Source organism: Vicia villosa, linkage group LG6, assembly GCF_029867415.1.
Source record: "Vicia villosa cultivar HV-30 ecotype Madison, WI linkage group LG6, Vvil1.0, whole genome shotgun sequence".
Classification (NCBI taxonomy): Eukaryota; Viridiplantae; Streptophyta; class Magnoliopsida; order Fabales; family Fabaceae; genus Vicia; species Vicia villosa.
This window is the reverse complement of record NC_081185.1, coordinates 117,556,915-117,572,761: the sequence shown is the minus strand read 5'-3', so window position 1 is coordinate 117,572,761 and position 15,847 is coordinate 117,556,915. Positions and strand designations below refer to the sequence as shown.

Sequence of the window (15,847 nt, the reverse complement as noted above, 5' to 3'; positions counted from 1 at the left end):
AAATGGTAGGACCCACACATGATTCAACCAATAAAAAAGTGAGTGTTAGAGAGAGTGTTTAAAAGAGAGTGTTGCTAGCACTCCTCTTCAGTGATTAGTTACCTCAGTGATTAGTTAGAGGTAAGAAGGTGGGACTACATCTAACCACGATCTAGCATGAAGTCGTTTGGACTATATGAAATATGCATGATTAAATTAATTTTTGTAGAGAAAGTTTATTGATTAAATTGACTGATAATCATTATTAACTTTTCTTGAAAGTGAGTTTACTCTCGTTCTCCTTAGAGGAATCTCTCTCTTAGGGAATGAGAGCAAAATCCGGTCTTAAACCTGGACTTATAGTAGTGTATTGTTTGACCGACTTTTTCTCTAACTTTGTTGGTGCTATCTCTGTCTTTCCTCAACTTGTTTCTTTCCGTAAATTCTCTTTATACTTTTCGAAATCTTTAATTGATTTTGATTGCAGCTGTGGTGTAGCTGATTATGATGGAGTATTTTTTTTTTGTGATATGTTCTTTTATTGTGTTTATTGAATATTTTTCCTTATTTTACTTTAATTTTTTTTTGTTTTTTTTCCTTGTACTCTCATTTTCAATTTTATCATATATATATATATATATATATATATATATATATATATATATATATATATATTAGAAAAATAGTTGAATACTGTGTGTGATATGATGGTGAGAAAGAGGGAATGTGAGAAAGTTATGGGTGTTTGTTCGTTCTCGTATAAAAGGGAAATTATGAAAAAGTAAAATTGCCAAATTCTGAGTTCTGATAATAAGGACTGACATGAAGTGACTAATGTCCAAATGGGTATAAATAAATGGGTGTGGAGAGGGGCTGCGTGTGGTTTTTTTTGTCACGCCATTTTGTCAGAAATTATTAACTAGGGAGTATTACATCAAAGAACTAATAATCCAAATCTATATAGATTCATTCAATTATTCATAAACTTAACTTTGAATTTCAATATCATGCCAACAGATTATCACTACTATCTCAAACTTTGAATTTCAATTTCAAACATTCATTATATTTCATTTTCCACATACTTTGAATAAGACTAAATTTAAAGGACAAAATACATGAAAAACATTAAAAAAAACTTAATTAAAAAATAAAATATTATTTAAGAACTTATTATTAAAGTATCAATTTACTTATATTTACTTTCAATTATTAATAAGATTAAAATTGAATAGAGTCAAATTCTTCTTAAAAATATTCCTAATACTATACAACATGTACATGTACTGTGTATATGCGTTAAATACACTACTCCTATATAAATGTTGTCTCATTTCCACTATAAATGTTTTTTCAAGTTTCGAGTTCTTCAACAATTTGACCTTCCTTCTTCACCTTTCTTCTCTCTTTCACATAACCTGTGTGCTTCCTTCCTATACCTTCTCCATTTCATGCTATTTTCTCTATAAACTTTACCTTCACTTCTCACCTTTATATCTCTCTTGTTTTTTCACTGTCACCTACATGGCTTCTATGAACTTGTTAGGTTTTTCTCTCTCACCACAAGAACAACACCCATCTTCTACTCAAGACCAAACGGTGGTGCCTTCTCTTTTTGGTTTCAACCCTCACGATGATGGTTCTGGTGTTCAACAAGGAGATCACTGCTTTGATCTCACTTCTCACTCATCAACTCCTCACCATCTTTCTCATCCTTTTTCCATTTATGATGCTTTCCACACCAATAACAACATTCATACCACTCAAGGTTCGTAGTTACAGACCGTTTTTTAAAACCTTGTTCGTAGCAGGTCTACTATATGTTTCAATAGTACTAATCAATTTTTTTTGTTTGTTCAGATTGGAAAGAGAACTATAACAACCAAACTCTACTATTGGGAAGTTCATGCATTAACCAAAATGGGAATAATAGTCATCAACAGGTGCAACCGAAGCTAGAGAACTTCCTTGGTGGAAACTCTTTCACCGATCATCAGAATGAATACGGTGGCAACAACAACAACTCTTACTCTTCGTTACACCTTCCGGTTACTCAGCCGGAACAATCTTGTGGCGGCGGTGGTGGTGGTGATGATGATAGCACAAATAACAACAATAATAACTCCATAGGTTTATCCATGATAAAAACATGGCTGAGAAACCAACCACCACCAGAAAACAACAACAACAATGAAACTGGAGCAGCACGTGTGCAGACACTGTCACTCTCCATGAGTACTGGTTCGCAGTCAAGCTCATCGGTGCCTCTTCTCAATGCAAACGCAACGAACGGTGAGATTTCATCGTCGGAAAACAAACAGCCACCTACAACTGCTGTAGTACTTGATAGCAACCAAACCGGTTCTATTGTTGAAACTGCTGCGCCTAGGAAATCCATTGATACATTTGGACAAAGAACTTCCATCTACCGCGGTGTAACAAGGTTCTCTATTTCTATATATACCAAAAAAAACATTTGAAAAAGTACTATTTAAACAAGTTTTTGTCAAGTTTATCTTTTAGATGCATGATGATGAGATTAGGGTTTTGATTATTGTTTGAAGGCATAGATGGACCGGAAGATATGAAGCTCATCTTTGGGATAACAGTTGCAGAAGGGAGGGACAAACTCGCAAAGGAAGACAAGGTAAGATTAAGATTAAGATCTACAAGTTCATTTTTCTTATTGCACTCTTTTTAATATCTTACTTAACTTGTGTTTTTCATCTTTGCATGTTCTTTTTCTCTATGTTCTTCATCAATATACATGGTTTTGCAGTTTACTTAGGTGAGTAGAAAACTATTCTCTTAAATAATTTTTTGTTGATTCTTATACTCTTTTAGTGTTACAATTTGTTGATGTTTGTTATGTACTTATAGGAGGATATGACAAAGAAGAAAAAGCAGCTAGAGCCTATGATTTAGCAGCACTAAAATACTGGGGAACAACTACAACAACAAATTTTCCTGTGAGTTATCTTTTCCTCATTTTAAGCAATCTGTCTGTTTAAATCATTTTTTTGATTTCTAATGCAAAACTCAATACTGAATGAATTTTAGATAAGCCATTATGAAAAAGAGTTGGAAGAAATGAAGCACATGACAAGGCAAGAGTATGTTGCGTCATTGAGAAGGTACTACTATACATGCACTACTACTAATTTGATTCAGGAATCTTTGTTTATTGATTGATATACATTAATTGAAATTTTGAAACAGGAAAAGTAGTGGTTTTTCACGCGGTGCATCCATTTACCGAGGAGTAACTAGGTAAATTTGACTAGTAATATTAAAGTTTCTGTGTTTATGAATTTTTCCTAAAATGATTTTAATGACTCATCAATGTCCACTTATATACCACAATTAATTGCTATTGAAATTACTAAGGATATTGAAGTTACTGCAACATATATATGCACACTAAAGCATGCATTTCTTGTTATTTGAATGATGTGATTGCAGACATCATCAACATGGTAGATGGCAAGCAAGGATTGGAAGAGTTGCAGGCAACAAAGATCTCTACCTAGGAACTTTCAGTAAGCTAGCTAATTTCACTATTATAAACAAATATTTTATTGAATAATTAATCTATCTGATGATTTATATCTGAGGTTTGCTATTCTTACATTTAAATTAGCTACACCGTAGATGTACACCATTGCTTTTTCAAAGCTTTTAGGAGTGGCACAGAAATCGAAGCAAAGAAAAAATAATAAAAAAATAAAAAAGTACATAAATTGGTATAATTATACGGTGTAGTGTCACTAATAAGTGTAAGTTTAGCATTAGTGTTTATATCTATACCAGATACATAAGTTATTAAATAAACCTGAAAATGGAATCTTTGATTATAAATTTATAATAGACACATGCAACTAGCTCTTATACCTATAATTTCTTTTGTATAAATGTCCAATCATCCATATTTCATGTCATTGTATTATGAGTTCTAAAAGTATATATGCAAATATCTATGTGATGAGACATCAAAATAATGAATGAATCTTTTCTGCAGGCACTCAAGAAGAGGCAGCAGAGGCATATGATGTAGCAGCCATAAAATTCAGAGGACTAAGTGCAGTTACGAATTTCGACATGAGCCGATATGATGTGAAAACCATACTCGAGAGCAGCACTTTACCGATCGGTGGTGCTGCAAAGCGTTTGAAAGATATGGAGCAAGTTGAATTATTGAGTGTGAATGTGGTGGATAATATCGGCCATAGTAGAGCCGAACAAGATCATCATGGCATCATCAATAACACTACTAATTCCCTTTTAACAGATCAAGCCATGAATAACTATGCAGCAGCTAACTGGCATGCTCTTTCATTCCAACAACAACACCCTTACAATACCAACATGCAGTTACAGCATTATCCTTATGGATCACAAACTCAAACTCAGAAGCTTTGGTGCAAACAAGAACAAGATTCTGATGATCATAATACTTATACTACTACTGATCATATTCATCATCAACAGCTACAGTTAGGGAATAATCACAATAACAATAACACTCACAATTTCTTTGGTTTGCAAAATATCATGAGTATGGATTCTGCTTCCATGGATAATAGTTCTGGTTCAAATTCTGTTGTTTATGGTGGTGGAGATCATGGTGGCTATGGAGGAAATAATGGATATATGATTCCAATGGCTACTACTACTGTTATTGGAAATGATGGTAGTAACCAAAACCAAAATCAAAGAAGCAGCAACAACAGTTTTGGTGACAGTGATCAGATAAAGGGATTTGGTTATGAGAATATTTTTGGAGCTACTGATCCTTATCATGCACATGCAAGGAATTTGTACTATCAGCAGCAACAGTTATCTGTTGATGAAGGATCAAATTGCAATAACAACAATAATTGGGTTCCAACTGCAATTCCAACACTTGCACCAAGGACTACTACCAGTGTGTCTCTTTGTCCACCTTTCACTTTGTTGCATGAATAGTCATTGGAGAAGGAAAATAAGATATAGGTTTTGGTTCAGTTTGATTTGGAAGGGTTAATTAGGATGGAAATTCTAACTTGCAGGATAGTTTAATTATTGTAGCTTTGATTAAGTTTAGTCATGGTAGAACATCTTACTGTGAATTTTTGGGATTAACATGATGATCTAGAGAATGTAGGTTTTTATTTCATTTGCAAGTTTTATTTATTATCATCAGTACTAGACTCTGTAATTTTTGGAATAATTACAGGATCATACAAAGAATGAAGTTTTTGTTTGTGTAAATGGGATGATTGGCAATTGAAATTTTGCATCTTTCTTATCTTTAAACTTTATAGTGTGAAAATTCATCTCACTTTTTTCTTCTTTTAATCCATGATTCTTGTTGGTAGTTGATTAGTTGATAGTTGATAAAAGATAGTTTTGAAAAATTGTTTAGAAAGAAGGTTATGTCGTTGATTTCTTGGATGATAAATTACAAGATACCAATTGCCTATTTATAGGCTCAAGTCACCAACCTCTCAATGGTGGTGAATATTTCTACATTACTTTAGTTCTTTCTAGAGTTCTCATGATAGATTAGTTTTTTTTTTTTTTTTGTGTAAGCAAGGTATTATATATAAGGGAGAACTAAGAATTCTCCAACTTGTTTACACGACAAAACAGACAACACCCGACAAATAGAAAATTACACACCAATTAAAATTATGAGAGAAATTAGAAATGGTTTTTACTAAACTCGTAAAAAGAATAATTGGCATGAGTAATTTCCCCTCAAAAAGACCACTTCCACACCAAGAGCTTTATGTTCCACACCGTGTCATTTAAGTTCCACCCCTCCTCCCGGAAACACACTCATTCCTTAACAACCATAAAGTCCAAGTAGTTGCAAGTCAAACTACATCTACCTTACTTTCTTTAACCTATTGTATCCGAAAGAACAAATGTCAATCCATAAAATTCGACAAACACTCATCCTCCACACTATCCTCTTTACCCACCCAAAGAGCTATTTCACTCCATATCTTCTTAACAACTCTACATCCAAAAAAAGAACGGTTCCTATTCTCTACACCAAAACCACAAAAAATGCACATTAATTTATCTAAAGGAATAGAAATACCTCAATATACCAAAAGCTCCTTTGTAGGAAGTCTATCGAGAAGGAGTCTCCAACCAAAAGCCTTAATTTTGAAAGGCACATCTGCTTTCCACAATAGTCGATAAGCATCTTCGAACTTATTATAAGGAACGAAATGGATTAGAGCCTTAGCATAAAACGCATAACAAGAAGCAACCAAGAAGTCCGATTCAGAGTTGTAACCCCAAGACACCACATCTTTATCTTCTACTTCTAACGCCCCGCTAAAATGCATCAAACGGTCCAGAAACAAGAGATAATTTCCCAACAAATCGCTATCCTCAAAGAAGCCTCAGGTATCCCAAAATCACCCCAATGCCAATTACCTTCTAACCAACCTCCCATCGCCGCAATCGACACCTCTTTTAAACGAGAGGTCTCGTATAAATCCGGATCAACATTTCTCAAAGTATCTCCCTCCAACCATTTTGCTTCCCAAAACGGAGTAATGAAACCGTTATGAATAGCAAAACGACAACAATCCACGACAGGATCCCTAAAAGAACTTTTACCAATATCGACAATATCTCTCCACCAAGAAGAAAAAGAAGAAGAGTTTTTTATGCCATTCCCGCCACTATACACATGAGAAGATAAGTCCACATACCGAGACTTCAACACGTTAAACCAAAGTGAATTATTTCCTTGAAGAATTCTCCATCTCCACTTGTTAAGAAGGGCTAAATTAAACACCGAAATATTTTTAACCCCCCTTTTTCAAGCGGTAAATTCACATTCTTCCAACTAACCCAATGAATCCTCCTCTTTTCCTCCACTCCCCCCACCCCACAAGAAATTATTTTGAATCCTACTGACATCTTTCATCACCTTCAATGGCATCTTGTAGAGCGATATTGTGAAGATAGTTAAAGAACTAAGAATAGACTTCAAAAGAGTGATTCTTCCTCCTAAACTAAGAAGCTGGTTCTTCCAACCTCTCAACCTTTTATTCACTTTATCCAAAAGAGGATTCCAAGTAGAATCCTTCCTTGGATCATAACCGATAGGAATACCAAAAAAGTGGAACCCTCAACTTTACAAGATAGAAAGCAAGTTGCCGCCTCCAAAAAAGAGTTATTATTATTTATACCAATCAACTTACTTTTGTGATAATTGATGCCAAGGCCCGAAACAATTTTGAACGCTCTAAGAACCGCCTTCCAAGTCCCTTCACCCACTATTAAAGTTCGAACGCTCTAAGAACCGCCTTCCAAGTCCCTTCACCCACAATTAAAGTATCATCCGCAAATTGTAGAATATCCATCCAACAAGATCCTTTTATGTCAAAACTTTCAAAATCGCCAACTTCAATGGATTGCCTCACTAACCCCGTTAGCCCTTCCGTCACTAAAACAAAGATAAAAGGTGAGAGAGGATCACCTTGTCTCAACCCTCTAAAAATATCGAACTCTTTGGTAGGACTCCCATTGATAAGAACCGACATACTACTATTAAAAACCAACAACTCCATCCACCCCATCCATCTTCTCCAAAATCCCATTCTTTTCAACATGATAGATTAGTATCATGATAGTTCTAGATTCTTTTATCTTTTTCGTACATTCATAATTCTAGATTCTTCTACCATATTCATACATACTATAGTTCTAGGATATTCTACCATTTTCATATATATTATATTTAAGAATATTCTAGAAATTTGTAGCAATTTTAACACTCCTCCTTGATGCAAATTTCTATAACTCCAAGCATAACTCGTTGCTCTTCAAACCTTGGTCCCAACAACGTCTCCGTTAATATGTCTGCAATTTGATCTTCTGTCATGCAATAGTCGAGTTTGATCTCTTTAGTTGCTTCAGCTTCTCTAATAAAGTGAGATACTTGATTGCTATGTGTTTTGTTCTGTTGTGATGCACTGTATTTTTCGCCATTGCAATTGTTGATTTGTTGTCACAGTTGATTTTAGTAGGCTCACTTGTTTTTCTCCCATGTCTTCAAGTATCCTACGAAGCCATATAGCTTGACTTGTTGCTCCAGCAACTGCCACGTACTCTGCTTCTGCTGTTGATTATGCAACCGTAGCTTGCTTCTTTGACGCCCAAGAGAAAATTCCTGATCCTAGAGAGAAAGCATAGCCAGAGGTGCTCTTCATGTTATCTACTGAACCTACCCAATCACTGTCGGTGTAGCCAAGTAATCCTGAGTTGGTTTCGGTAGTGTACTATATATCGAACTCCTTTCTTCCTTGTCTGTCATACCCCAAAATTTGCCCACTATATTTCAAGCTTTGATTCACAAAAAAGCTCAAATGGTCAACAATCGACTAGTTTGACCTAAAAGTCAACCCAACTTTGACCAGCCATAACATTCACATGGAACATCAGAAATTTCCCATTCAAAGCTCATTTTGAAGGAAATTGAATTCTCTACAATTTTGTCTCTCACATGCCAAGGCAAAAAAAGCTTCAATTGAGAGATATGAGCCAATACATTACAGGTCCTTTTGAAAGTCAACAAAAATTCATTTTTTCTCAAAGAGTGGTACATGAACATGGTAGACTCAATTGAGATGAAACCAAAAGGAGCTTTTAGAGGACTCTTTAAGCTTTCTAAAAAGTCTTAGAACACCTCCATACCATAAAAATTGAGAGAGTTATGATTGGTGCAAGTTGGACTAAATTTGTGAAGAGACATGAAACCCTAAAGTGAGGAACTTTGAATTTCTAAGTAATGGGCCTATATTATTGAGTTATGAACGTGATAAGGATCTCATGAAAGGCCCATAAGCACATTTATCTTTATTTTATGATTTCTATTTCTTTTATTTTGAATTCATTCGTTTAAATTCAAATTAAATCAAATAAAATTATAAGTAAATGATAAAAGATTGTAACATTAATTTTTAAGTCAATCTAAAATTATCTTGGGACCCATAATTTAATATCACATAATTATTTTTGAGTTTATTCATTTAAATTCAAAATTAAATCAATAAAATCATAATTTAATAGGCAAAAATTATGTGATTGATTTTATTGATCCTAATTGATTCAATAACACGTGAAAGGCAAGATTGAAGAGAGATTGAACAAATTTAGTAAGGTTTCATATGATTTTCAATCAAATATTTTCCAAAAGTTTTCTCTCACTAGTCTCTTGATTTAATTCCAATTCTTTTTGCCCTAATTCACCCATTATATATTCACAATACCTCATGCATAAGGGGAGACGAATCCCTGCCCCAAACAACCCTTATCCAAGGTTCAAAAAATAAGCAAAAGCTTGAAATTTCGTATTCTGACTTTCAGACCTTTTCAAATGCCAACCATCCATCCAAAGATCCTCAAGAGGTAAAATAGGTTGCTAAAGAACCATTAACCTGGTCCCATGACGTGTATAATGTTGGTTCCATGTTTACATTATTTCATGCACTCTTTATTTTTGTTCATCATGTTTTAATGCATATCCATCGAATTTAATGCTTTCTATAAGTTTATGGTGATGTTTAGAGAAGTTTAGAACCAATAAAAAGGAGCTTGGACGTGTGATTCGAATTTCACCATTGTTAGGGCATAAGGAAAATTGGCTTCAGGTTCACGTATTTACAGGCGATTTGGCAAAACAAAAGCCATATTCATGATCAGGACCTTTTTTCCATGCAATCTGGACTGTTAGTTTATCTTTCCCGTTGTTGTTTTTTGCGTTTGTACATTTGCAGGTATAGCTACAAGTTTTTGTAGCAAATTCCGCATGAGACTGGAAGCGAAATCGTAGCAAAAAAAAAGGAAGAAGATGAACAGAGCAATGAACCTTTGACCGCGTGCGTGGATCGTCTTCATTGGCCAGGCAGCAAAATTGTTTTCTCTTCCCTCTTGCGATTGGTCACATACGCACGGATGGGGTCCAGTTTGACCGGTCTTTTGAAATTCCATTTGAAACAATTGTTTAACATATATTAATTGTTGATGATCAATATAACAAATTGATTGTTCAGCGTGTTTGGCCAAGTAGTGGGATTTGCAGAGTCTGAGACGCGGGTTCGAATCTTGCAAGCGTCCATAATTTTTTAACATTTAATTGATTTCGTTTGTTCATTGATCCTGTACCTTCTGACCAACACAACCTTATGATGCGCCCTCAGCATGAACCAATGGATCTCCAGCGAGTTCACATCAAACGGACTAAGAACGCAGTACACCATGCACCTTCACAGGCTCGCCACACAGAATCGGAGCGCAGGTTTTTCTAATTTTTTTATTTTAATTATGTGTTTCTTTTATTTTCTTTTTCCTTTTTCTTTTTGAAAAGCCTTTTGAAAACAAAATTCCTTTTTTATATAACAACAAAACTTTTACTTTAAAAAAAAAAAAACTAATTTAGTTTTCTAAATAAATCAATTTAATTTCTTTTAAAATATAGGCTACTTTAATTTAGGTTAAATTTAATTGAATTTAGGTTTATAATTTAGATAATTCTAGGTAAATTTAACTAATCAATTTTAGGTTAAAAAATCAGGGCTTACCCTCTTTTCAAAACTGTGGTTAACTTGTTCCCCCATTTGGGGTTTGCCTTTTTATTGGTTTGCCTAAATTATTACCATTTTAATTTTTGATCTGTTATTCTTTGCAATATTATTGTATTCCTTCTATATTTTGCCTCTATTTTCCCTGCGGGTGTTTATTGTAATAGTTTAGATTTATATTTCCGCTTTTATTTTTCTGCCCACAGGTGTTTATTGTAATACCGTAGGACTTTTATTTTTCTGCCTTTAATTTCTGCATTTTTAAACTACGTGGTTAGTAATCTTAGGGAGTGCAAGCCTTGAACTGAATTAGCATCACTAATTACAAGATAAAGTAACTGAATTTAACCACGTGATTGTGTCACACACACCTTTAGGGTAACCTCTCTTGTTGCCTGTTGCCTTATTGTTGTTGCCTTGTTGCCTTACTAATTATGCCTTTAAAATAGTCAAGTCCCTCGATTCCGAGGATACCTAAAGCAAATGTTGCCCTCAGTTCATTCATCATCAATTTTGTCCCTCGATGTTGCCTTATAAAGGATGATTGTCCCCATTGCTAAGGTATCCTCGCTTGTTGCCTAAAAGATTAAATGACTATTATATCATTCCCTTAGACTACCTGCCCTCTTTATGGCAGGGACAGTCTTGTGGCGAACGATAATTTCGATGACCCTTTTCAAATCCAATGAAAGGACTACCTGCCCTCTTTATGGTATGGATAGCCCTTTCCAACTAAAGTCTTAAAGAACAGAAATTTAAACTTAGGGCAATTGCTTTTAATTGCTTGCTTTTCTCAAATTTAAAAATATCTTTTCCCACTTCTTTCAATTCAATTCAAAAAGACTACGCTTACTTACAAGCTAAAGTTCTTCTTCAAAATCCTTTTAATTCACACACGACACTCTTTTAAACTTTTCAAACAATTCAAAGTGAGCTAAGCAATTAAGATCCCATGGATAACCATGGATACAAAGGGTTCTTACACCTTCCCTTTGTATAACTTACCCCCCGAACCCAAAGTCTTTTTTTAAGGTCTTTTTCTGTTCTTTTAGCCTTTCCAATTGGATAAAATAAAAGTCGGTGGCGACTCTTGCTATCCGCAACATTTCTAAAAGTCAGTTCTCCCACCGTGTTACATTGTCGATACCTCAAAATTCTTTTTCCTGCTCCAAAGTGTATTTGACTTGGGCTTTGCATGAATCTTGATAGAAGACTTGTAGCATACATTATTTCTGGCCGTGTAGCTGTCAAATATAGGAGACTTCCGATTAGACTTCTGTATTTGGATGCATCAGTCTCTGGTGCTCCATCATTCTTTTGTAGTTTCTCATTTGTTATGAGTGGAGTAGCGACATGTTTGCAATCTTACATATTGAACTTCTTAAGTAAGTCTTCTGTGTATTTCTTTTGCGAGACGAATATCCCTTTATTTCTTTAACTTACCTCTATACCGAGGAAGTAACTCATCAAACCAAGGTCGGTCATCTCAAAGGTCTTCTTTGAACTTCATCATCATCTTAGTATTGTTTTCCGTGTATATAAGGTTGTTGCACCCTCAAATTTTCCATCACAATATTCAAGATAAGTTGAGACAAGAAGTCTCCTCAAGCTCATAGGATCTCCAATTGCTCAAGACTATGCAAAGATTGGACATACCTATACTCCTCATAAACAAAGGACCTCCAACTAGGGTTTTGATTTCCCTTAAGAAGATGGAACTTCCAAGGCCTCAAGTGGACTTCATAATATCTTATATGTCTCAAGGTATCTCCAAGCCAAGTTTCAAGCCTTACAATGCAAGATTTCTCAGTCAATTGCTCAAATGATCAACAATCGACTATGTTGACCTAAAAGTCAACTATGGCCAATATACAGTCAGACTTCAATATTTTTGGTCAACATCAAGGATTTGAGGTCAAATTCAAGGGTTAATCATGATTCATCAAGAAAAAGATCAAAGATCAACAAAATTCAAGTTGCTAAATTAGGGTTTTTGGAGCAAAAGTCAACTTAACTTTGACCAAGCATAACTTTCACATACTTTATCATAAATTTCTCAACCAAAGCTCATTTTGAAGGAAATTCAGTTCTCTAAAAATTTGTCATACCTAAGACAAGGCCAAAAATGCTTCATTTGGGAGATATAGACCAAAACATTACAGGTCATTTTGAAAGTCAACAAAGTCATCTTTTCTCAAAAAGGTGTACATGAACATGGAAGACTTACTTGAGATGAAACCAAAGAGAGCTTTTAGAGGACATCTTAATAATTCTAAAAAGTCCAAGAACACCTTCATATGACAAGAATTGAGGAAGTTAAGGATTGCACAAATTGGTCAAAATTCAAGAAATGCATGAAAGTCACTTTGGACAATTTTGGATATTTTGACTAATGGGCCTAAGTATTGGACTTCAAACATGATTATGACCTAAATAAGGACCTATAAATATATTCATTATTTTTTATAACATTTATTTATTTTATTAGGATTGTATTCATTTAAAAACTAAATAAATTAAGTAAAATATAAAAATAATTGAATTAATTCATGTGGCTTTATTTTTAATCATCCAAAGGCCGAAATAACATCACATGAAGGTCCAAATTCGTGAATGCTTGTTTATGAAGGAATATTTGCCAAATTTGGAAAGATTTAATACAAATCTTTTTCAATTTTTTCTCTCACCAATCACTTGAAGTCCAGGCCTTACTATAACCCGAATTCACTCCTCTATAAATACACAACTGCTTCAGATCATTAGGGGACGAATTTGATCACAAGGAGGCAAGGTTCAAAGGTGACGAAATTTCAAAGAAAGGTGCAATATCGTGTTCTTCATTCCAGCCACTTGCAAGATCAAACAACTATCTCAATTCATTCTTGAGGTAATATAGGGTGAGAATGCTTCGTTTATAAGCCCCCATAATACCTACAATGTTCATATTAAATTCATCATCTTCATGCATATTTTGAATTTTCGTATCTCACGTTTTAACTTATTTCAATTCAAACTAATCTTTTGTTTGAGTTCTTGACATTGTATAAAGAAAGTTTTGACCCCTGGTGATGAGCTTTGATGCCTAAAACACAAAACGTCATGGTTAGGGCATAAGGAAAGAACATTTTCATTTTCACATATCCAGGCCGTTTCAATCCAAAACGACACCATCATTGAACTCGTAGCATGTTGTTTATGTGATTTGGGCACTTAGACCTGTTGTTTGGATCGTCTTTCACAAAGTTTATTTTTTCAGGTGTTGCTACGAAAGAAACCAAAGCTAGTTCGTAGCTAATTCATAGCTATAGTCTGGGTTTTTATAATTTGCAGGAATCGTAGCTAAAACGCAGAAACGGTAGCAAATTCGTAGCTAACGTCCTAGATAATTCGTAGCTAAATTCAAAAGCGAAGAAGATGGTGAACACGCGCGCGTTTGCCTTTTACTATTTGTTTTATTATTTAATAATTCATTTGTGCTGCACTAATACTTCATGTGTGCAGCTCAATAGGTGAAGTGCATTCATTGGTGACCCTAGAGGCGTGGGTTCGATCCCTGCGCCTATCACCCTTATTTTTGCCCATTTTTCCATACTTTCTTCTCCCTATTATTTAATTAACATTAACCTTTTAATTAATTATTAACTATATAATTAAAATCAACCAATTAACATAACAATTAGGATTAGTTTTTTTTCACCTAATATTTTTTTTATATATAACTAATTTAATTTAATTTTAATTAGGATAATTATTTAGTTTTTTTTTTTGACAAGGATAATTATTTAGTTTAATCACCAAAAAATCATAAAATCACAAAACCATTAGTTTTTTTAATTTAATTTGATTTTATTTCTTAACATTAATTTTAATTGATTAGATTTAGGATTTCATTAGATTTAGGATCTGATAATTAAAACTAATTAGACATTTTAGGATTTAATTTAATTAGATAATTAATTTATTTCTTTAATTAATTAGATTTAGAATTCAATCACCATTAACAATTAAATATTTTTTCTAACATCAAATCTTTTTCTCTCCAAAACTTCAAACTTTTTCTCGATTCCTCGATTCTTTCGTTATTCATTTTCTCGCATATTTTTTACAATTTATGTAACAGCCCCTGGTTTGTAATAGTAATTAGGATATTTAATTTCCCGCACTTTGTTTTCCCGAAGTTTTTCATAATTATGTTACTGCTCATAGGATGTAATAACTTAATTAGGATTTAGTTTTCTGCAATTTACTTTTCGCACCTTATAAACTGCTATAACTGTTAGATGTATGTTAATAGGATTGTATGGCAAGATAAAATTGGACATAGCTAACAATGACTTCAAGATTAAATATCTGAATTGACACACTTGCACTCGCTCACCTTTAGGGTAACCATTTTTGTTGCCTTACGATTACATGGTCATGTTCCTCGAACGTAGGGATATCTTAGCAAAGTTGCCTATGAATAAATCATCATAGTCCCATCGATATAAAGATCATAGTCCCTCGATGACCCTTCGATGTTTCCTACGAAATATGATCTAGTCCCTTGAGTTTCCTACAAAAATGATGATAGTTTCTTCGAACGCTAAGATATTCTTACATGTTTCCTTCTATGACCATTCGATGACCCTACGCCCATCCCTTCACATCCAATAGATAGGATTTCCTACCAACTCATGGTATGGGTAATACTATCTCCAAAAGAAAACATAATAGAATAGGAAAGACTATTAGTTAGTGGATAGGTTCTCCTAAATTCTTGCTCACTCCCAAATTCATCTTCACACCTCACTTTTTCAATCAAAATATTTTTAGACAACACTTTGTATACATTCGTACAAGAATCATTACAGAGTATGCCTTACTAATGGCACTCCAAATATTTTTCAAGCACACACAAAAGTCAAGCAAAGTGAGCTAAGCAATTAAGAGCCCATGGATAACCATGGATACAAAGGGTGCTAACACCTTCCCTTTGTATAATCTACCTCCCGAACTCAAAATCTTTTAAAGGACTTTCCTATTCTTTTATGCCTTTCCTAATAAAATTGGATAAAATAAAAGTCGATGGCGGCTCTTGCTAACCGCAACATGTTTTGCGAAAAACAAAACAAAAAAGTTAGTTCTCCCACCGTATTACAAAGGTCATATACATATAGAGAGAGTAAGAGAGTGTATTGACCTTGGGACTTGATGTAAAGTGTAGGCTCACTCTTACTCCTCCTAAATCCTCGATCCATGAAATACTGATCAATTATGCTATACCATGCCCGAGGTGC

The 15,847-nt window shown here is 34.1% G+C and overlaps 1 protein-coding gene across 1 annotated transcript; it reads left to right on the top strand.

The window, feature by feature from the left end:
• The first annotated feature begins 1,355 nt into the window (after positions 1-1,355).
• LOC131612185 (AP2-like ethylene-responsive transcription factor BBM1) lies at positions 1,356-5,227 on the top strand. Its single transcript, XM_058883991.1, has 9 exons — positions 1,356-1,747; positions 1,840-2,422; positions 2,544-2,626; positions 2,759-2,767; positions 2,860-2,948; positions 3,040-3,113; positions 3,199-3,249; positions 3,442-3,518; positions 3,998-5,227. Exons 1-9 carry the CDS (start codon positions 1,504-1,506, stop codon positions 4,942-4,944), a joined length of 2,157 nt encoding a protein of 718 aa, XP_058739974.1. The 5' UTR covers positions 1,356-1,503; the 3' UTR covers positions 4,945-5,227.
• Positions 5,228-15,847: the final 10,620 nt, after the last annotated feature.